This window comes from Corvus kubaryi, unplaced genomic scaffold (assembly GCF_017639235.1).
Source record: "Corvus kubaryi isolate FWS band 111438036 unplaced genomic scaffold, C.kubaryi_AGA036_p1.0 37396, whole genome shotgun sequence".
Lineage (NCBI taxonomy): Eukaryota > Metazoa > Chordata > Aves > Passeriformes > Corvidae > Corvus > Corvus kubaryi.
Window position 1 is genome coordinate 30,769,500 of NW_024581135.1, and position 22,723 is coordinate 30,792,222.

The window sequence follows — 22,723 nt, forward strand, 5'->3', positions numbered from 1 at the left end:
TCACGTTTTTAAAATGCCAGAAAACAAAAAGGCAACAGCAGAGTGCCGAGCCAGAGGCAGGACTAAGGGGCCCAAGGCATGGAAAGCCGGGCTCATGGTTGCTGGGGCCCCACCCGCGGTGCCCGGGAGCCGAGGCTGCGGCATGTAGCGCTGCCTGCCCGGAGCCCCGTGGAGCGCCCCTCCTGCTCTGCCGGGCGCTGGCGGTGGCGGGGCCGGGGCCGCCTCGGGGAGGGCCGGGCGGGGGCGGTGCCACCGCCGCGTACAAAAGGCGGTGCGCCGCCAGCTCCGAACCCGCAGCTTTCGGCGGCCGTGAGTACCGAGCCGGGCGTCGTGCGGCGCTCGGCCCCTTCGCGGCGGAGCGTCCCCGCCGCCCGCGGCGCATAAGGCCAAGGCTTTCCGACTTCAGCTACAGTGCTAGCTAAGTCGGGGAAGGCAACACGAAGCGAAGCCGCGCGTCCCTACTTCTCTCGGCACCGGGCAGCGGCGGAGCGGGCCGGCATGGCGCGGGCAGCGGAGCCGGAGGGCCGGCGGCGCGGCGGTCAGTGCAGGCGGGCCGCCTCCAGAGCGGTTCCTGGGCGCGGGTGACCGGGCGGGGCTGCCCGCGGGTGGGGAGCACCAAATCGCATCGTGTCCCGGTGGTACCTCCGCTCTCAGAACGGTGTCCACGGCAGCGAACCGTGCCTGCGGTACCGAAATGCGGTAGATGTGCCCGCATTTGCTTTAGCATCTGTTTCTTATTTCTCATTTAGGATCTGTGATTGCCTATTTTACGTCTGCAAAGTTTCTTCTTTATCTTGGACATGCACTGTCCACTTGGGTAAGTAAAATACTGGCCTGGTAGAAGTAGGATTTGATTAATCTGGCTATGATTTACCTGAGCCTTATTGGTATTTTCCAAAAATCTTCACAAACTAGCACACTAGTGTCTAGAGGTCTTGTTACACCACCTTGCTGTTAAAAGTCTTCATAATCTTTACAAGATACACTGTAGTAGGTTTAGTTTTTGCGCACAGTGGAGTACTCAATTTTTGGAGGGCCTGGTTCTGTACCTTTTAATGTTTTTAAATAACTGCAGAACCAGTGAAACTCCTTATAGAGGAGCAGAATGAGAGACAGCCCATTGCAGCATATATGTAAAGGACTCATATACTTACTGATGGGATATGCTCAGTGTTTACAATGGACCCATTACTGCTACTCACTAGCTAATTTGTTGAAAGCATCAGGAGTTGTCCTCTGTAAAATTGTTTGCCTCCTTCTGTGCTAGTATAACTTACTATGCCAGCTTTTACTCACTTGAAGAATACTAAAAAACAGCTACCTTAAAATATGCACTAAAAATAGACAATCCGGTTCTGTTTCACAGAATAAAATTAGGAATATGTGTGTAACATAACAGAATCTTAAGTCTTCATGCAATGGCTTGGTTCAAAAATAAATGGAACGTTTCCCCCCATTTTCCTTGTTTTGTGTTTTGGTCCTGCATTTGGACTGGTTTGATGTATGTATTGAGCAAATGGTTGATCTGCAGTTACAACACTGCATGCCTAACTGGCAGCTTCTTGCTTTCACTAACCTGAAAGGTCGTACTGATGTTTCTCTTAGTGGAAAAAGGCTTTGGGTGGTATCAAATGTTTGTTTAAACAAGTGCAATATTTTGGCAGTTGTTAATATTGAAGGAGCTGTTTGGCTCACTGCTTTTTAGAGGTCAGGGTTGTTGCCTGCAACAACTTTTGTCAGTCATGCCCACAAAGTGCCTCACTGGCAATTTGGCCAACCCTGCTTAGTCCTCTCTGAGCAGTGCTTCACAGCTTCGCGGTGGGATTGCTCTGTCCCTCAGTAAAGGTGACTAAACAGAGTTAGAAAACAATGTTGCACACAGTAACAAATGTTTGACTACAAGATATCTGTGTAGCGATATTAATGGATACTCCTGGTCATGCCCTGGTGGGTTTTGTGCTGAAAATCTTGGCTCAAAAAACCCTCAATCAAATCTGCTCAAACAACAGAAGTTATTCTACACCACCTTATTTTGACAGAACTGGGTGCAGGACTTCACCTTTTGTATCTCCTAAGCTTTGGTGTTCCTGTAGTGTGAAGGCTTTTGCTAACAGAACAGTAAACAAATACCTGAATCTTCAGAACGCCAAGTAATAGATCATCTTTGTTTAAGAATGGTTCTGTCTACAATACAAAACCTGAGAGAAGTGGGCTTTTGCTGTAACTAGGAGATCTAATTAGGTTTCTGTGTTACTATGCCATTCCCAAATGCCAAGAGAACCTGTAAATGATTAAACACGTCACATCTCCAGAAATGTTCAGACTTGAACAAAGTCTAGACTCTGTTGGACTCTTGCTTAGTAAAGTATTTGAATGTGTGCCTGGCCTCAGGGATCTTAATAGGCTGGACAACAATGCTGAACTGGAGTCTCAGACCTTACGCTGTTGCTGTCTATCCCTCAGCAGGAAGGAAAGAACGGCATGGAACTGGGTTCACCTTGTGGCTGTCATGCCTAATGCTTCCCAGGAGATCAGTTGATTGCAACTTCCCAGCCTTATCTGTGCCCCTCAGGCCTCAGGAGGCCTGTCAGTAGGTGGTAGCCTGGCTATTCCTCAACTTGCGGCTCAGTTCTGATGTGCGATTGTATACATTCAGTTTAAGGTGATTATAAAGGTGACTATAATTACAGAAGGGGAGGAGCTGTCTTTAAAAGGATAATGATGCTAAACAGCTGTAGCTATTAAAAAGTTTTGAAATATCCACATTTGAGACATTTTAAGGTGGGATATGTAATCAAGGTTCTTCCTGTTTCTGAAGACAATATTTGCTGTTCAAATTTCAGTAGATCTTAGCTTGAAATTGCATACCTGCTACAAAGCTCTGCAATTCACTAATACTGTTCTTCTCCTTTATCTTTGCTTGTTCTTCATGGTTTTTAATTCTTGAAAGAAAATCATACTTCCAGGTTGTAATAGCTGTGGTTACCCCAAAAATTATCTCTGTGGGTTGGCCTGAACAAAATACTCTGGGTAAATGTGTTGGATAAAGTTTAACAGTGTTCACAGACTCTTAAGTGAAGTGTACAGCAAAATCATGATGTCTCTGGAGTCAAAGGAACATTTCCATGAGTTTGAAGTGAGATTCAGTTTTTCACTCTAACAGTAGTGACTGGCACTGACTTTAACATGCTTAGATTTTTTTTAAAAATGCCTTTTTCATCTTGTCAGAATCCAGTAACTGAAACATCTCTGCACAAATAAAAAACCCAAACTTAATATGAAAGGGGTTTTTTTTGGCTCATTTTTCTAGCTTAATAAGCAGTTATCTGGGTTAATTCACCTGCATATATTTTAAGTGAAATTGTATAAAATACCACCTCAGGTCATACTAAGTTTAAGTGAAAGCTGGACTTGGGAAACTATATGCCTGTGGATTCATTGCTGGCATGTGTTCTATGTATTTATACTAACTAACCATGGAATGTAAGTGGAACATATTTACAGCAGACCTTAGGTGTCTCTTGAGTGAAAAATGGTTTATAATATATGAGAGGAGACATGTAAGATGATCATGCTTATAGTAGCATTTGTCACTGGATTTAGTTTAAAAAGCATACAAAATACCCCATGGTTTTTATTTGGACAGATTAAATTTTTCTTTCCATGATTGGAATATGATTTTTTTCAGCCTGTGGTTAAGGACATATGTACAAAAGTTTACATGTTACAATGCTTACGGAAATCTCCTTCAGTGAAGTCAAATAACATTAAAAGGCAAATGCTTTTTATGTCTGTACTAAGCTGAAGACTAATCACCCTTCAAATAGTATGCTTTTTTGTGTATCTCTTGACTGCTGTGTTACATGATAAGTTAGATTTGGCAGACTTTGATTTTTAAAAGTACTTTTATGTTACACCTCCCCCAGCCCCTCTGACTATTTGAGGTCCTTAGAAATTTGTACTCTTTGCTGTATCACATAGCAGTTGTTTATTTAAGATAAATCAGCAGAAGAAAACAGTTTCATGTTTGGTTTGTAGAAGACTAATGTTAGGGACCCTTATTAAACAACCTGTGTGCCCCAGAATGGTATAAATGATTTCTATTCATGTGCTTTGTTACTGATTACATAAAGCATTTTCTGCCATGCATTGCTTGCAATATGTTTAAAAGTAAAGTGAGATGTGACAACAAAAACCTCCATGTATTTATTAGCAAACCTAAAAATGTTTTGAGTAGTATGAAAATTACTTCACTTGGATGTGTTTAACAGTTGAGGCTTCCTTCTTGTACCTGTAGCAAGTGGTATCAGAACATGAACATGTATTCTAAATACTAGGTTAAATGGGCAATAGGCTAAATGGGCTGAACTAGCAGTGAGTTTACGATAGGTTAAATGAGCTCTGAGTAATATGCTAGTGGTTAACACTAAAAACAGCTGAAGTCCATTGATTTCAGAAACTTCAGTTAACATTTACCCATATCTATCCTGAATTGTATGATGACTTGTTTTCACTTGACTCACTCTTGTGTTATAAAGCAGGACTTAAGCTTTGATCATCTAAGAGCAAACTTCTGTCTTGAAAAGTTATTTAAATAGTGATTGGTAAATCTGTTATTAATATTTGATCTGTGGAGAACTTGTATAAGCTTTTTGAGTTTTTTTTGATGTGGTCGGTGACAGACTTTGCCCAGTAATATAATAATAGAAAATATCTGGGATTTTTGAATTTGTGGTATTACTGTAATGATCCACTTGATTAGGATAGATGATCTTAGTGATACTGGGATAAAATCCATGGTGACAGGATGTAGCAATCAAAAAACCAACAACCACAAAAGAAACCCACATCACCTCTGTATGTGTAACAAACCTTTATTTTAGTACAGACTTTTGATGGGGCTTTAGTAAAATAGTGAACTTGTGTGCTTCTAAAAGTGAAACCAGTAATGTTGTGTATGTTCTTTTATTCTTAAAGGGAGATCGTATGTGGCATTTTGCCGTGTCTGTATTCCTGGTTGAACTTTATGGAAACAGCTTACTCCTGACTGCGGTCTATGGCCTGGTTGTGGCTGGGTCAGTTCTTCTCCTGGGAGCCCTTATTGGAGACTGGGTGGACAAGAACTCCAGGCTCAAAGGTTAGATGCCTAGAGCAGGTTGTTTACTTTACAGATGGATCGAATTCATGTTAAAAAGGTGAAGCTGACAGATTGAATTTCTCATCAGATATGAGAATGGGGCTTGCTCATCTCCTTTAAGAAAGGCAGAGTGGTTTCAGAGTGGTGATGGTTATACAAAGATACTCTCAAAGACAGGAGGAAAACAGTCTTAAGTCACAATATGCTATTACTCAGCCTAAACCCATGATGTGTAGAGATGTGTGGAAACACAAAAGGTAAAAAATACGTAACTTTAGGACTACAGACCAAGTTCTTCTTGCATTATAACACTAACATACACTTGTATTATTTGTTATCTTCTGTCTGGATACAAACATCTTTCACTTAAGTGTAAACACACTGCATTTGTGTTATGCATATTGTAACTATATATGCTCTAGTCTGTTTTATAAATAAAATGGGATCAAGTTCTTCAAATGAATTTTTACTTCCCAAAAATTTTCAGAATGGTATCCCATCCATGGTAAGTTGAAGATGAATTTTAGAGGCTTGAGCTAGGTTTTCACTACTTGAAACATACTGCCAGCATTTAAACAGGGACTTAGATTGAGAGAAGACCTACCTGGACTGTAAATCAAGAGCTATGAAGTTACATTAGACATTAGTTTGTTTCTCTAAGACAATGGAAGATTCAGAATCTACTATGAAGTATACTTTTGCCACTTATATTTTGGGGGAGACTAGGAAAATAAAGTTATTTTAAAAATATGTGCATGTTCCTTAATTATATCTGCCTTAAGGCTGTAATTAGCTCATTCTTATGTTCATAACTGTTGCTCTCTGTTTGGTTTTAACAGTGGCCCAGACATCCTTGGTTGTGCAGAATTCATCTGTCATCCTGTGTGGGGTTATCCTGATGATTATCTTCTCGTTTAAGACACAGCTCTTGACATTATACCACGGATGGCTTCTTGTGAGTGCTTGAACTTGTTGATAAGAAATTAATTTACAAAGAAACTTTGGGGAGCATGGGAAATGGATGAATTTTTATCTTTTCCCTAATCTGTATAGGCTTTTCTGGGAGCTAAAACTGGCAAATGAAACTGCACTGCTTAGGTAAACAGAGAAGAAGATTGTTTTCTGCCAGGAATTGTAGACTTGATCTTGTTTTGTCTGAAGAATAATGCTAAAATGTATGGAATCAAATACAAAAGTCTTTTCTGTTTGTGTACAAAGTGGAGATCTCCATCAGTTTTCTCACCTTGTAACTCTTTCCCCTCATCTCTCTAGACATTGTGCTATATCCTGGTTATCACAATAGCAAATATTGCCAATTTGGCCAGCACTGCCACAGCGATCACAATTCAGAGGGACTGGATTGTTGTGGTTGCAGGGGAAGACAGAAGCAAACTGGCAGGTGAAATATGTTGCCTTTATAATACCTTGCATGTCTTACTTTCCAAGATTGATTTTTAAGACTAGAGTTTTACAGAAATCAGTACATCTTTGAATTCCAGATATTATGAGAATACATCAGGTAAAAGGGCAGCCTTTATTTTGCTCTTCCTTACTATGGACTACAGCTACTGAGATCACAAATTACTGTTGTGGTTACAATTCAGTTAGGCATCCCCAAACTTGTTTTGCCCTCCTCTTAGTCCTGCTGCAACTCTGTTAGGAAAACTAGTCTTGCTGAACAAGCCAAGTGTTGCAATACTTTATTTTTAGGTCCCTGGAACGAAACAGAGAACTCTTGCGTAACTGGGCTCCTCTCATAGGGATCAAAGAAAGAGATGCATGAGAATGAAGTCCAGAACAGTTCAGTAGGTGTATTAGGAAATTGCCAGTAGGTAATACTGTGCATGCAGGCACATTTGAAACCTTGCATTTCTCTAGCATTCAATGTCTAACTCAGAGCTGTGAACACTTTCCTTCAGCTGGAATCAGAAGCTCTGCTTTCCTTTCACATCTGATGCTTTTGAGCATAGACTATAGACTAAATAATCTTTTCCCCCTGTGCCTTGCACTTGCACGGTGACATTGATACTACTAGGAGAGAGAATTCATTCCCATTCATATTCTATTGCTGTTTGGTAGTCGTGATGCTACTTGGATGTGAGATATTGGGAATCTCACCAATGATACACAAAGCAAATTACATAAAAGGGTGTACAACAAATCTTTGGCTTTACTGCTGCTCTGATTGTAACAGATAGATAGTGTGGGAAGCAGCATTTTTTTTGTGATTAATTTGGTCAGGCTATATGGGCTCTGAATCAATCCCATAAGGGGACTTAAGCCTCCTCAGATTGAGGAACTGATACTGAACTGCAAACAAGGCACAGAGCAGTTTAACAATATGAAGAACTCTATAGGTCACTAACTCTGGAACTAAAGTTTAAGTCTGACATACTTTAGATACCTTCAGGCTTAGACAGCATTTCAGCTTCTGGACTCTAAATTTTCTATAAAGCTGCCTAAATTGCCCATAAAGTTCAGAGTCCTTTTAGAAATTTGAGCCCTGTATTCCAGATTTTTACTTGAGGTTTATCTCCACTGAAGGAGTATTATTTACCCATCTCATCCAGGAAAGGCTAATTCTTAGATGCATTAAAAGTGTCATACTTTTATTTCCCAGTCTACAGGTTATACTCCCTAGTCTTTTATTTTGACCTTGCAGTGCCTTTCTAGGTCATGCCTTCTGTAGAGCAGCACTACAGGTGAACTTTCTTCATGCATGTGAATCACAGGTACAAAAATAGCAGCTATCTGTAAAAGTCTTAGGTTAATGAGAACTATTAAAACTTGTGTCAGATCTTATTCAGCAAATCATCTCCCCCATCCCTGTCCCATATACTACACATGAGGTAAAGTACAGATCACACCTGCAGAGAGCTGCTGCCTGGGAGTCAATCCTGCCTCTTTACTGCTTCATGAGCTCAGGCACAATTGTATGACCACTTACATTTTTGTACTGAGAAATCAGGCAAGAGGTTACTGTAAGTTCTCATGCGACTTGATTGAAGAATGAAAACAACCACTGAATTAAGCACCTTAGTTGAACAGATTTATCTAAAGCATTCCTTTCAGGCTGAATAGGCTTGTTTTCTGTTTAATCATGGTGTAACTTGGATGCTGTTGGAATTCCTAACCTCAAAAAAAAAAAAAAAATTAAGTGCTGACACTGACTTTGCAGAAGATACTGTTGTCCACCTCTGCGCTGTTACCTTTCCTCAAAGAGACGTCTTAGCTATGCAGGTTAGTGGAACAGGGAAATAAAAAAGTTACCTTAACTCTACTTTGTTGACCTTGATAGTTTTCCTATTCACTCTTTGTACCTTTTCAGAGTGGAATTATTAGCTTCCTCAAATAACTCAAAAAACAAAGGTTAGTTCTTGGAATTTTTAAAGCCAAATATTATGCAAGTATCTAACTTAACTATTTGACTGAAGGTTAACATTGAATTGACTTTGAATTTTAAATAGAGTAACCTGAATGCTTCTTTGAATGGCAAGGAGTAATTCTCTAAAGATTCAATAAAGCAGCTTCATACTCATGTAGAGTTTCACTTGCCCTTCAAAAGCTCTAATTTTATAGTAGGACTCTAAAAGGGTGAAACCCTTTCACATGTGAAACCACTGAGTGTCTAGCAACTTTTAGGAGTGGAAGAATGGCACTATTAATTGGAAACTTACAGGAACCCAGATAGTTTAATGACAGTAAAGTAGATAAGATCGAGCTGGGTGAGGCATTCCCTAGCAGCAAATGAAAGATGAATTTGTGCTGAGAATGAGCTGCTTGTTTTGACTGTAAACATCAAAGGACCAGAAAGGAGTGAGGACTTTGCTCAGTAAGATCTAAGGACGCCTACAGCTGCCATCAACCAGTGTGACTTAACAAGGAAATGTAAAGCCATTTCAAAATTCTGCTGCCATCATGGTGGTACTGTGGCCACCAGCTATTAGAATTAAATAGAGGAGACTCAGAAATATGTGTTCCAGTGTTGGGAGATAGATTACTATCTTCACAAGAAACAATTCCACCTTATGAGATTCCTGGAGTTGTGCATGCTAGGTTTGAGTGTTACAGGGATAGAGCTAGGAGTCCACAGTATCAGTGCTGTGTAAAAGTGGTCTGAATGATCTCATGATGAACAGTTCTACCTGATCTCATGATGAACAGGACTATGCTGCCACTGTAAACCCAGCATGCTAAACCTGAAAGACCTCACACAGGCGAAACTAACAGCAGCAGGGATTTGGCTTACAAACACCTTGGTTGCTTGCAGAGAACTTAAACATTGAAAGAGTCTGTAGGTGCCTCTGGTTACTCCTGCTGGAATCACTTACAGGTGGAGCAAGACTTGTAGCTTTACCTTTATACATGTGCAATTCACAATTATGTTAGTGAATATTTCACTGTAAGTGTTCACCAATCATTTCATATCATCAAATAATTTCTGACAGATATGAATGCCACAATAAGAAGAATTGATCAGCTGACCAATATCTTGGCCCCAATGGCTGTTGGTCAGATAATGACATTTGGCTCCCCGATGATTGGCTGTGGATTCATTTCTGGCTGGAACCTGATGTCGATGTGTGTGGAATATCTGCTGCTCTGGAAGGTTTATCAGAAAACCCCTACTCTGGCTCACAAATCTGCAAAAGTTGAAGCATCAGAACTGAAACAGCTGAATGTAAAGAAAGGTACTGAAAACACAGAAGTAACTATTCAAATTCACTGTATATTCATTGCATCAGTCAAGCCAAGCGTTGACTTTTGATTTCCACAGGCACTGCTTTGAAGTTATATATCTTTCTACTCGTAGCTTGGAGATTTCATGTTTGGGGTATAGATACCAGAGACTCTAATCTAAGTAACAATACTCAGCTTTTTGAGGAATTCCATAAAATTTAGCCGAAGAATTAATTCTCTCCTCTTCATTAATCCCTTAGAGTTACAGTCTGCTCTGTAACTTCAGGCTGATCATAAAGAATGTTCCTATCCATCTGTACTATAGCTAAGGAGCTGGACCAGATCCTTGGCTCTGTAGTGTCTACGGCCTCTGTAAGACTGTTCCTTGCTAACTGATCTCTGCTTACACATAGTACGAACAGGCTTTTGGGAGGTTGCAGAATAGATGGTCATATTTCTATTCTGACATGATTGAATGATTTTTACATGCGCCAGGGAACGATGGAGAAAAAAAAGAAACTCTTTTGGCCTTCAGTTCTGCTTCCTTGGTCAAGTAGTACAAGTGGGATATGCAGTGTAGATGACTGTGGCTATTACTATAAGATTACTATTACTATGTCAATAAGAAATTGATACTAACACTACTTTAGGTAGTCTTAATACCAGAAATTAAAATTGTTTCAGAAACAGACTTATTATTGTGAAGTATTGGAAATGTCAGATGCTGAAATACTAAACTTAAGTGTTTCCCCATTTTTAAGGTAGCAGTATATGAATACTATTGAAAGCTCATGTTACGGGCTCCCAGCTACAACAGGCTGTGGGTTTTTGTTTGGGTTTTTGTTGTTGTTTTTTTGGGGTTTTTTTTGAAATACAAAGAATTCCTGGGTTTCATTTAAATACTAGCTAACAATCTTGTCTCAATATATTGTGAGTTAGAAAGCTGCTATTAAAAGTACTGAAGAGATCTGTCTTCCCACCCATCAGATCCACGGTGGTAATAGCTGGTCCAGTAGGCTGTTGGACCAGGCTGATGGCACTCTAGTATTAGAGAACAAGAGAGTGTAGAAGGCTCCATAGCTTTGGAACAGGCTCTTATATACTTCTGGAGAATGAAGCATTTAGCAAATGTCAATAAGTAGGAAACACTTCATCTTTGCTGTTGCAGTATTCTGATTTCATTAGAAGACTTGTGTTTTTAAAGTTGCTGAAGTACTTCATGTGTCTCATTTGCTGTATGTGAAGTTAGTTTTGAACTTAACAGTGTAAAAACACTGCTCAGGCATTTAGACATTTGTAGAATTTCTATCCTCCTTACTAGTGTAAATACTGCTGTGAGTTTTTGGATTTTTGTTTGGGACCAGTGGAAGTGCCTTTTTCCTTTATTACAGTGAGAATGGAATTGTAGAAATGCATAGTCTGAGATTTTGGGGTTTGGTTTTTTTTTTGTTTTTTTTTTAAGTCAAGCTTTGAAAGCTTTTGGCTCTGGACAGGCTTCAGCCTTGGTTCTTCTGCCATGACATGAGATACTGACAGATGTTTAAGTATTCCCTTCTTTTTTCAGTCAGTGCTTTTAAGCATACAAAGCTGTGTGACATTCGCAATCATTAGGCAAATGATTTCCCTATGGAACTGGAGCATTCAGTCACAAGTCTAGAAGCAGGCAATGCTTTTTCCTATCACTGTTTAATTAAATAAATTGATAGGGATAAAATTTACTTGATCCTACTCCCTAGGTAGGATTTAAGAATGCTTTAAATGATTTAATTTAGGTAATTAAGAGAAAGCTTGGTAGTGGAGTTTGACTGATGCACTTCTGCAGTAGCAAACCTAGTGTAAACAATTGTCTGTCACTTTACACTGTGCGCTTTGCAGGCAGGAGTGTATCTGACAGCTCCATTTCTGTTTGCAGAGAGTGACATGAAACCCACTGAAGGAGTGCAGTTAATTATTGAGAAAGATGTAACTGGCTTTGAGCCCCAGCAGGAGAAGGAAGTCGGCTGTGCTACCCGGATTGCTGAACCTTTCATAACGTTCCGGGATGGATGGGTTGCGTACTACAACCAGCCAGTGTTCCTTGCAGGCATGGGCCTTGCATTTCTCTATATGACTGTTCTGGGATTCGATTGTATCACTACAGGCTATGCATACACTCAGGGGCTGAGTGGCTCTGTGCTAAGCCTCCTCATGGGTGCCTCAGCAGTCACTGGAATCATGGGAACAGTAGCTTTCACTTGGCTTCGGCGCAAATGTGGCCTCATTCGTACGGGCCTTATTTCTGGAGTTGCTCAGTTTGCTTGTTTGATCTTATGTGCCATCTCTGTATTTATGCCTGGAAGTCCTATGGATTTGACTGTTTCCCCGTTTGCTGACATCAATGCCAGGCTGTTTGAAAATGAACCATTGCCTACTATAGCATCTCCAGAACCTGAAATGATTTTTGCAACTGGAATACCCAACTTGTTAAATGGGTCTATTGCTCCTGCTAACAGTGACCCAGAGATGAGTCCTGAGTCTGTGCCTTTAATCTCTGTTAGTCTCCTGTTTACAGGAGTCATTGCTGCTAGAGTTGGTAAGTACTATGTCTCTATTACAATTTGGTTTATTATCTGCTTTTAATTCTAAAAATTATAGTGCCTGTCAACTAAATACAATTGATTTTAGAATTAGAGGCTATAATTGAAGTGTTACATCATGTTTCTGGGGCTAGTTGATTGTGCTTTACATAAAAAGGAAATGATCCTGCAATAGTATCACCAGGGTGAAGACTGCAGTACTAATTCCATGTATATTGTATGTCACTAGTAGGAGAAAATTTACCACATTTGGAGATGATTGTAACGTATTTTTTTGGAAAGCTCATCTCTAAATGATTTTTGTTCACAACCAAATGAAACCACTTGTTACTAGGAAACAGAGCTAAACACATCTGCTATGAAAACCTTTAAATTTCACACTTTACTAAATTAATCCACGTATTAAAATTGTCTAATCTTGGACTTCAGAAGGGAAGCTTTGATTTGGATGACAGCCTAATTTTTTGAGGAATTGCTGGTTAGCATAGTGTTAGTATCTGTCAACAGAATAGGCAGTCAAATATATAAATGTAATGAACCATAGTGGTTATCTGTAGAATCTTTATACTCAGTTTCTGCAGTTAGTTTTTGCTGAATTCTGAAGGAATAAAATACTTGATTCATATGTATTAAGATTGTTTGCAAGATAAGCTTCTAAAGCTGAATCACAGACTAAACCAGTATGGAAGCTAGTGTCAATCATTTAAAATTATTGAGTATTCTGCATAGTTTAAAAGAGGCTTGATTTTTTTTGCAAAACATTTTGTCCAGAGCCTTAGTGATTGCAGCTAGCATGAATACACTGTAAATAGCTGTAAGCCAGCTATTTAAGCAAGGAAAGGATGAGTAAAACATTGGCTTGATAGTCATGGTGAAACAGGATGTGACAGGCAAGTTAATGTGTAAAGTTGTATGTATTATTTCAGGAAATTTTTGTAAAAGGAAAGTAAATTGCTCTTGACTGTGAGCATGAAACCAGTTCTAGTTAACAAGAGGATATCTTAGCCTGTGCATTTTTGGCAGAAGTGAATTCTTGGAAGGATGAATTTAATTGTGCCAGTGATGAGTTTGCCATGAGAAGCCCAGCTGTATGGATAACTGTTTTTTCTCTCCATAGGCCTTTGGTCCTTTGATTTGACTGTCACACAGTTACTCCAAGAAAACGTCATAGAATCTGAAAGAGGCATCATAAATGGTGTCCAAAACTCCATGAATTATCTTCTTGACTTGCTGCACTTCATCATGGTCATCTTGGCCCCAAACCCTGAAGCTTTTGGCTTATTGGTGCTAATTTCTGTGTCTTTTGTTGCAATGGGCCACATAATGTACTTCAGATTTGCCCAGAAAAGCTTGGGAAAACAACTTTTTGTTTGTCACACTCCTGATCCCAAAGCAGCCCCTGACAGTTCACCACCTGGTAATACATCTACTGTCTGAAAGGATCCACTTCTCTTACTAACTTTGCTTCACAAATATCGTGGTTAAGCAGATATACTTCCTTTTATGAACCTGCCTGAGGTGTTTCTCTAGAGTTCAATGCGTAACTTAGCTGTCTGGGGAAGCTGTCCCAAGAGGGAAAATTCCTATTACAGTGACTCTGTAAATGTTTCATGTTTGGCAGAGGACAGCCTGGTTGGATCTTGACAGCTGCTGTATCAAAGGTTCCCCACAAGTCATATGTCTGGTGTTTGATCACAAAAATACTGTTCAAGTTCCATTGCTGACCCCCACAGTGATACTGTTAAGTGGTCATACATACCCACTTAACTTATGAATTCTGAATAATTCTTGTGTGCATTGTGTAAAATGAGGGTTTGTTCTTTTTCTTAGTTTCTTTAGAATAACTTTTTTTACAGTGTTTGGTTGGTTGGAGTTTTTCTCCAATATTCTTTTACCATGAACAGTTCTGCTCACCTATCTTCTTAAATTGGTATAAACATCCTCTGTAAACATTAGACTTCAATGGTCCTTGTGGCTTGGTTCCTTCTAACTCACAATATTCTATGATTCTTCTTGGATTCTTCAAATGGACTTGATTTTTTTTTTTTTTTTTTTTCCCCAAAACCTTTATAGTATTTTATGTTTTGGTTTAACTTTATGGAAACACCTTTGCAGGTTTTTTGCATGTTTCCTTACAAATTAGACAAGTGTTAGGTACAAGATATTGTATTACACTTTTGTTGCACTTCATAGAGTGAAACAGCCTCATTTAGCAGAAGCTATTGATGTAATATTACAAAGCACAGCTTTTTAATTGCAAATGGCAGGTTTGCTCGGGTTTGATGTAACAGAAAGTGCTAAGGTCAGGAGTACTGGTACAGAAAGATAAATTCTAGTGCTAACTTAGTTTTTGCCTCAGAGTACAAGCAGCTTAAGTTGATTTTCCAATATATCAGGCTTTAACAGGGTTTCTGAAAACAATTGCATTTGAAAATAGTTAATATTTCATTCAAAAGGTGGATTACTTGCATTTATCTGATGTGTATGTGAATTTTGACTTTGTTCTAAAATACTGCTAAACCAATGAGATGGTGGACTGAGAGGCTTTCTAAAGCAACTTCAGAGCAATGAAAATATGTCCCTCTGTTTAATAAGTTCTTGCTTTTTTTTTTGTTTTGTTTTTTTATTACCCTGCATGCATACTAACACAGTACTTCCATAGTCATTAACCCTATGTGCACTTTTGTGGAAAATACGCACTTTGCTTTCTCTGTAGAGTTGAACCTGGTGGTGTTCTGAGTTTTCCTATGGCTTGGCAGTCTGACTTCTAAATTTAAATATTGGTAAAACGTTTGTTTGCAAAATAAGTAGTATGTGAAAACATAATGTTAGCAACTTGTGAAAAGTATCCTCTGTAACTTTTAAGGGTTTTTTTTAATTTTAGGTACCGTCCTTCACAGTCATATATGTTGCCAGACTTCAACCCTGGAATGTGTGTGAACTCCATTGAAACTAAAGGCATGACACCAGGGCTGAATCTAGGCCTGACTACAAAAGTCATCACAACTTTTGTAACAATTACATTATCTATCAAAGAATGTAAAGAACCTCTAGTGGCTTTTGTCTCAGATACAATGTTTTGTAAGAGGTGTGAAATGGAATGAATGGTATTCCAATGTACAATCAATGGACTTGGAGCCCATAGCTTTCAATAACTGGATGTAATGACTTTTCTCCTCTAATGGACCAAACCTAATAATTACTCTATGTTGCTGAAAGCTTCTCAGGGATGTTTTCACTAGGTTTATAAGTGTTTATAGTTTGACCAATCATTTGGATTTTGTTTAGATATAATAAAGAAAAAGATGTAATTTAGAGTAGGTTTAAAATTTGTGACTCAGTCCTGAGTGTAACTTAAGGAAAAGGGAATTTTGGCATCAGCAGAATTTGTCAGAAGACAAATAAAACAAGCTTATGTAGATTTGTAGAGTAAACATGTCCAAAGGATAGCCTTATGTGGTATATGATAAGTACACTAGTAAATAAAATAGCTCTGATTTGCCAAATATATTTTTTCATGTGTATCTAATCTGAATTGGGACCAGATTTTAATATTGTTAAATGTAAATAAAGGCAGTCCAGATGTCAGTGAATGCCTCTATACTGCACTTTGAAAAACATCTGAATGCCACTGTATGTCTTGGACTCACTGGCCATCAGGGAAACAAAGCTGAAAATGCAGCTTTTTTTTTTTGCACTGTCTACAGTGCACAGAACCCAGGGTGCCTAAAATTTAATGCTGTAGCACTAAGCACCAGACATCCCAGAGAGGATGTATTCCTGAAGTCTAGAGAGCTCCAAAAAATGACAAATAGAGCTGGGAGCATGCCATGTTCCTGCCTGTTCCCAAAGGCTTTTTTTTTCTTTCTTCAAGAACAATTTAGTCTTGTTTAATTTGAGTAGCAATTTGTTTCATAAATAGTTCCACTAGATAGTGCAGTACTATTGGGAGAGGACTGGAGCTTTGTATTTTGTAAACATGATGTGGTTAGGATTCATATGTGCACATCACAGCTGGAAGGCAAGACAATCCTAAAATAGAAAAGTGAATGCTACTTTTAAGAGGAATAAGGAGGTTTAAATTGGAAAACTTGTGTATATTGGTCTGTGTTGGACATCAAAAAATGTATGCTGCTTGAGCACAGCCCATTTGTGTGTGAGTCCAAGATGTGTGCAGACACCTGTCCTCAGTAGTGCTTTGAAGCAGTGTGGAGCCTGAAGTCTTACTTAGCAGGGCTTTCATTAAGTAAGCATTTTTGGCCTTGTATTTATTTATTTTTTTTTTTTAAATGTCCAAATTGGATGAAAACTGCCCTTAAAAATGTACGCACTAGAAATCACTCTTACCAGAATATTTTATTATACAACCTTATGCTGGACATAGTATTGATTTATGTATTACTATTGTTAAAGCTAATTAATAAATTTGCATAAAAACTTATTTGTCCTGTATTTTTCAGTTTGTGGGTATCTTGGTATGCTACACTTAGCATGGATTCTGAGCAGAAAACTTGTTTTGTAAGATGGGTTGGAACAGCCATGAAGCACAAAGAAATAGCATTAAGGAGGACACAAACGACAAATGTAGTCAAGATCTTTCAATGACCCTGTAACTCTTTGGTGAATTGCTTTTATTTACTGTCCACTGTGGTAAGTTAAGACACAATAGATGAAGGTCTTGAAACCTCAGCCTGGGCCTTGCATTGGTGATAGAACAGTTTTGTGTCTTGGCCTGCTGAGCAAAAGAAGGCAAATGATACCTTCCCGTGTATCTTTACCATACTGAATTTGAGATGATGGCCTTCTGCAGCAGCAACCTGTAGGCGAGAGCCCTAGGCATAGGAGTGGTCACAAATAAATGCAGTATTTTTAGTAGTCAAGTACGTTTCGAGACTAAACCCAGAATGTTTCATATAGGACTGCTTCTGGCTTTGTGTATTTAAGATATGTTTGCACAAAGAATTGATCTTTATAGATGTTTCATTAGTTCACTAGGAGTTTTCTGAACTGATTCCTCTTTGAACTAAGATTTTCCTAGAAACAGACCTTTATGGTTTGTCCCCGGTTGTTAAGGTTTGCTTTCTTCACTGCCCCTTACAAATTAAGACGTGTTAGAATACTGACTTGAAAATGTAGGTACACCTAACCACACCTGTAAATATAAAAGTAAAAAGAAAAAGATTTGTGAATGGTATTCTGTACTTAGTAGGTAAAGAACACTTCTTTAAACTGAAGAAGTCCCTTCACAATTTACTCTTTGATGGTTTCACTGGTTTTTTCACTCAGTTGTAAGCATTTTGCAGAGTTCTGAGTTTTTAAAGCCCCTGTGGAATTCACTGCTCAGCAACCAAAGGTAGAATGATTGGAGATATCTACTGCTGTTTGTTTGCTTGTTGCACTACTTGGCTTACCAGGTAGTTGAGATACCTGTGGAGGGGAAGGTATATTGTATAATATGTATTGGATTCTTCCCCTCTGAAAGATTTAACTACTTTTATTTTCAAAAGCATTTTCTTAAAGTGAGCACTGGTAATGGGGTGTGAAAGTTGGATCTTGTTAAAGAAAAAACAGTGAACTCAGACCCTTCACTCTAAACTGTTTTGTTTCTTTAATGAGAAATCTGACTCAGAAATTTCAAAGGAGTAAGCAGGTTCATATCTAGTAATTTTAAAATACTACAGTCACTTCAGTATTTGCTTCTGTAAAGTACGTGGTGGATGTCCTAGGAATCAGAGTGAAGACTGTTCCTGCTAGGGAAGAGTTCAACTAGTAGATGTGGCTTTTCTGGATCTAGCATTCTCGAGGTAGTAATGCCTTTCTATCTGCCTCAAGGCTGGCCTGCTTTCAGGTTCTCCAGGAATATATTGTGCTGTACTTTACATTCATGTCTTTCTCAAATACTTAGTACTAGAGAAGTTAGTAAGCGTTATAGTCCTTTATTGTCTTGCCCTCTGTAGTTACACATTCTCTTTCCTGCTTGTGGGTACTTTAACTGCATGCTGTCATAAAAAGTATTTTATTCCTGGAATAAGACTATGCCTTTAGCTTCTGCTTTAAGAAAGACACTATTTTGCCACTCTGAAGGGCAGAAAAAACTGAATAGGGATGTTTGCTTAAAGGCTTGCAGAGAGTATGGACAAAGTGCATGCTGCTCAATAATGCTTTTTCAAATACTTCAGCTTGTCCTTGTGTGGGTCAATATTTCTTTCTAGTTAAACTTTATTGTATTTGGTCACAAGGGAAGCATGCAACTGTGTGCTTTCTACTCTTGGTTATAGAGTGATGTAGCAATCTGTTTTCACACATGCAGAGTTAAGAGTTCTTAATCCTTTGTAAAATGCATGGGAAGTTACTTATGTTTAGGAAATCGGAGTCCTTCCCTTTGGCAGATAAAGGAAAGAGAATGTACAGTAGATATCTAAGCACAACTTATTAGGATCAAAAAACCCCACCCAAAACACATGTTAAGGCTGTACAGTATGGCTCAGAAGACGACCCAGCTTTTTCGTGGTAAGTCATTGTTCATGTCAGCCAGGAGGGAGACAATATAACAGGATATCCTCATTCCAGTGCCACCGTACTCGAGTCTGAAGGTAAGCTCTTCCCTGAGCAGCACAAGCACCGAAGCGCGGCTTTCTCTCTCTGCGCGTCCTTGCCCGTACACAGCACCAGCTGCAGTAGCTGTAGCTCCTACCCCTGTTTTATGTAATCCAGTTTCTTCCACGAGGTGGTCCCGCAGCGCTGCCCCTCCCCTGGTGTATCAGCAGAACAAAGCAGAGCCCGTGCTCTGCCTGAATCTCGGGAGGGCCACGTGTGCAGAGGGCCCGTGAGCGCTCCGGGGGAGGGATGAGCCAGCTGACAGGACAAACGGCACCGGGCAGGCTTGTGCTCTGCCAAAGACCTTGGGGAACAGAAACAGCTCCAGGCTTCTGCTCTGCCCACCTGCTGAAGTCAAAATTGGAGGCCTTTCTCCTGGATGGAATTAACCAAGTGGTTCAAAAGCTGTTTGTCAGGAAGTGAAGGAGGTGGCAGAGAGCAGTGTGATTGAGTAAGTTCTCTGTCCCTGGAAAAAAGTGGGTAAAAATATGTCATGTCTGTAATGTCAATAGGTCTATTGCCAACAGCACACTGTAACAAACAGATGAAGTAGTCCAGGAAAAAATAAAAAGATTAAATTCAATGCAAGGCACTACATTTAGGCACAACCAACTGACTCCTCAAATACTGGGTCAAGAATGCTTATCCACTGGTGTAGGAAGTAATTGTGAGGTTATAGGATAAGAGAAAACATAAGTAATGTGAAAAAATAGATGGAAATGGGTTCTATAACATCTATGGTTCATGAATTGAATCATACAGAACGCTGTTTTCTTTGGAATTGAAAAAAATGGAGACTTGCATCCAATTTTTCCTTTGTGTCTGTCTTGAACAGCAGTGATAACCAGAGAGAAGCCAGAACTGCAACAGTTGTAGGCAGAGCTCTAGGAAGTGCTGAGTAAAGTGCTCTAGGGAACCCTGCTTGGGTAGGGAGGTTGGACTAAATGACCTCCAGGGGTCCCTTCCAACCTTACCCATTCTGTAATTCTGTGAAATGAGTGAAACAATTCAGGTCATTTAGAGACTAAGGTGATGTGCTAACCATACCTGCCTGTGTAAAAGGGAACAGAAATAATGTGTAATCTTGCTTGAGAAGACAAGCATTAGCCAAGTCAGATTACAGCATACTTGAAGCCCTGCAAGTTGTGGAGTTTCCAATGCTGAATCTTCAAGGGCTGGTACCATTTTTTTCCAGCTCTGTTTTTCTCCAGTTGCATGTAATGTATTTCTGCAGTTTTTCCAGTTCAGTGTTGCCTCTAGAACTGCTGCTGAGGCAGTGGAATAGTCTTACTGTTTGCGTTCAGTTTATAAGAAATCTTTGGATTTGCTATTAAAAGTAGTTCTGCAGGATTAGTAAAAAGTTTGGGCAGCTTTTATAATAATTAAGGGGTATTTTCCTAAGTACTGTCAGAACTTCAGAATTACCACAGATTTCATCAAGCACTAATACAGCAGATCGTCACTGTTTTTCAAAATGCTCACATAATATTCCTGTGCAGAGCATGCCTACATTTTATGTGTACATCTCCTATCCAGCCTCCTTCTTTGAACTCCTTTAGCTGTCAGTATCCTGCTGATTTAGGTAAGAGCTGCAGCTCTTAACTTGGAGAATTTGGACAGTATATTTTCTGGGCCTGCTTCTAGAAAGGCACAATTTAGTTCTCAGGCTGCTGAAAAAGTAAATGCCATGTGTGAATTCTTTCTGGGAGCTTCCTTCCCCTGGCCGACCACATCAGGTGTAAGAACTGACAGGGAGTTGTACAAATATGTGGTCTGTCCAGCTGGGAAAGAGGGAGGAGTTGTCCATGTTAGAAATATTTGCTCAGCTGCTACTGGAGTAAGGCCAGTCAAAGTTATTGTTTACAGTATGAAGTGTGCTGCAGTCCATTTATCTTCTAAAGATAACCAAACAAGATAAAGAATCCATTCTTTGGGACAGTTTTGGCTTTATTTGCTTGACTGCAGTATACTATTCCCTGTCATCCTGTACTGACCTTGGCATTGTTTAGCCATGCCTGATGGGAGCAAACTGTGGCACAGCTGGGGACCAAAGAGACACCAAGCAGCCCATCCAAGCTGTGGAACTTCCTTAGTGGCTGTCTAAGCACAGACACATCTGCTTTGCACAAACTCCCTGCAAATGTCAGTAGTGTAATCTCAAGGTATCTGTTGACTGAATGGATGGTATGAAACTCTCCTACAACCCCTGCACACAGTGGGGCACTTGGAATACAAACAGCACTTGGAAAGAAACACACGAAATAGCACTAGTGGTATATGCCCATCAAAGGAATGTGAAAAAAAAAATTAAATGCTTTTCCAGGTAGAAAAGTTTTGTACAAGAAGTTCTCCTGAATGTCTTTTGAAAAGTTTCTTCCCCCTCTGGAATACCAAGAAACTTTGTACATATTGGGAAGCCTCTATTTACTTCCTTTTAAGAAAATGTTTCTCTTATATCTTATTATAAAGCCATTTTTGTCTTGCACACGTCAAGGAGCTTTAGATATACTTTTAATGCCTTTACTGTCCCAGGATAGCCTTGCCAGGGATTTTCAGTTGTCAAAGAAGTAGAATCATGCTTTGGCTTTTTTGTTTTCTTCTTTCTTGCTCTGATTAGTGCCTGAGGCTGGCAGATGCCAACAGCTTCCATGCAAAATCCACAGTAGCTACGAAAGAGCAAAATACATCTCATCACCTTTAATTCCTTCCCCTGAATCTCTGTCATTGGGTTCATCTTAACCAAAAGAGGGAAAAGAAACTGCTCTCCCACTGTTTGTTTCCTCTATTTTCTTTAATTTTGTGTGACTGTGTGGACACAAGGAGGAACAGACTTTCTGAATAGTGGAATCAGACCTGAGAAGGCCTAGTCTTTGGTTTCACAGCAAAGGCAACCTGATTAGAAAATAAAAGAGATTTTCCTTTTCTTAAGATGATTGCTTAGGTATGTCCTCCCTCCACAAATAATGAATTCTTATCCAGTTCTGCTTTGCTAACAGAGAGTAAATTGTCAGTAGTAAAATGGTAACTTTACTTGTGTTTTTAGCACTGCTATAACCTGTATTTAGGTTACCAGTTGAAGTTCAGGGCTGTATAGGAATGTACAGTTTCATTTTATCTGCTTAGCTGTGATAAAATCTAAATGTTGTCTTATCTAAATGGAACAGAGCAAACAGAAGAGAGCAAGGCTGATAGCTGGATGTTCAGCAGAAAACTGTATCTTCAGACTGATTTTGTACTTCTTTTGCATGTTGCCTCTACTGTCTAGTTGTCATTTCCCACTTGGTCAGGGAGGACAGAGGTTAGATCAGTATCAGAGCATGGAAACAGAAGTGCTAGAAGATCATGTGAGTAACCTCAGCACTTTCTGGCAAATCCTCTTAAATGCCACAAAGGAATTGAAGCACAGGTCAGCATTCTCCTCAACCCTCACCCACATTCCTCCACATCCACAGAGCTCCACACCGTGGAAGTTGTGCCTGTGTCTTTGGGACAGGTGCTGATTTCCGGGGCTGTACATTTCCAGTGCATCACATATTTGCTGAAGATAATTTTGTATGCATTGACAAATTTAACACCAGTAAAGGGGGATAAAGAAGGCACCCAATTAGTGGCACCCAGCAGGGTTCTTAATGGTTTTCATGGACTACCCTTGTGACCTAGTGCAAACATGATGGCCAAGGCAACAGCAACTTTTATTTCTGTAGTTCACTGAATGTGTGTAGCATTTCTTGGG

General features: G+C 39.6%; 1 protein-coding gene across 1 annotated transcript; it reads left to right on the forward strand.

The window, feature by feature from the left end:
* The first annotated feature begins 279 nt into the window (after nucleotides 1-279).
* SLC40A1 (solute carrier family 40 member 1) lies at nucleotides 280-16,834 on the forward strand. Its single transcript, XM_042040774.1, has 8 exons — nucleotides 280-538; nucleotides 750-817; nucleotides 4,978-5,137; nucleotides 5,977-6,092; nucleotides 6,410-6,536; nucleotides 9,586-9,828; nucleotides 11,730-12,389; nucleotides 13,511-16,834. The coding sequence occupies exons 1-8, from the start codon at nucleotides 499-501 to the stop codon at nucleotides 13,828-13,830; spliced, it is 1,734 nt and encodes a 577-aa protein (XP_041896708.1). The 5' UTR covers nucleotides 280-498; the 3' UTR covers nucleotides 13,831-16,834.
* The last annotated feature ends 5,889 nt before the right edge of the window (nucleotides 16,835-22,723 follow it).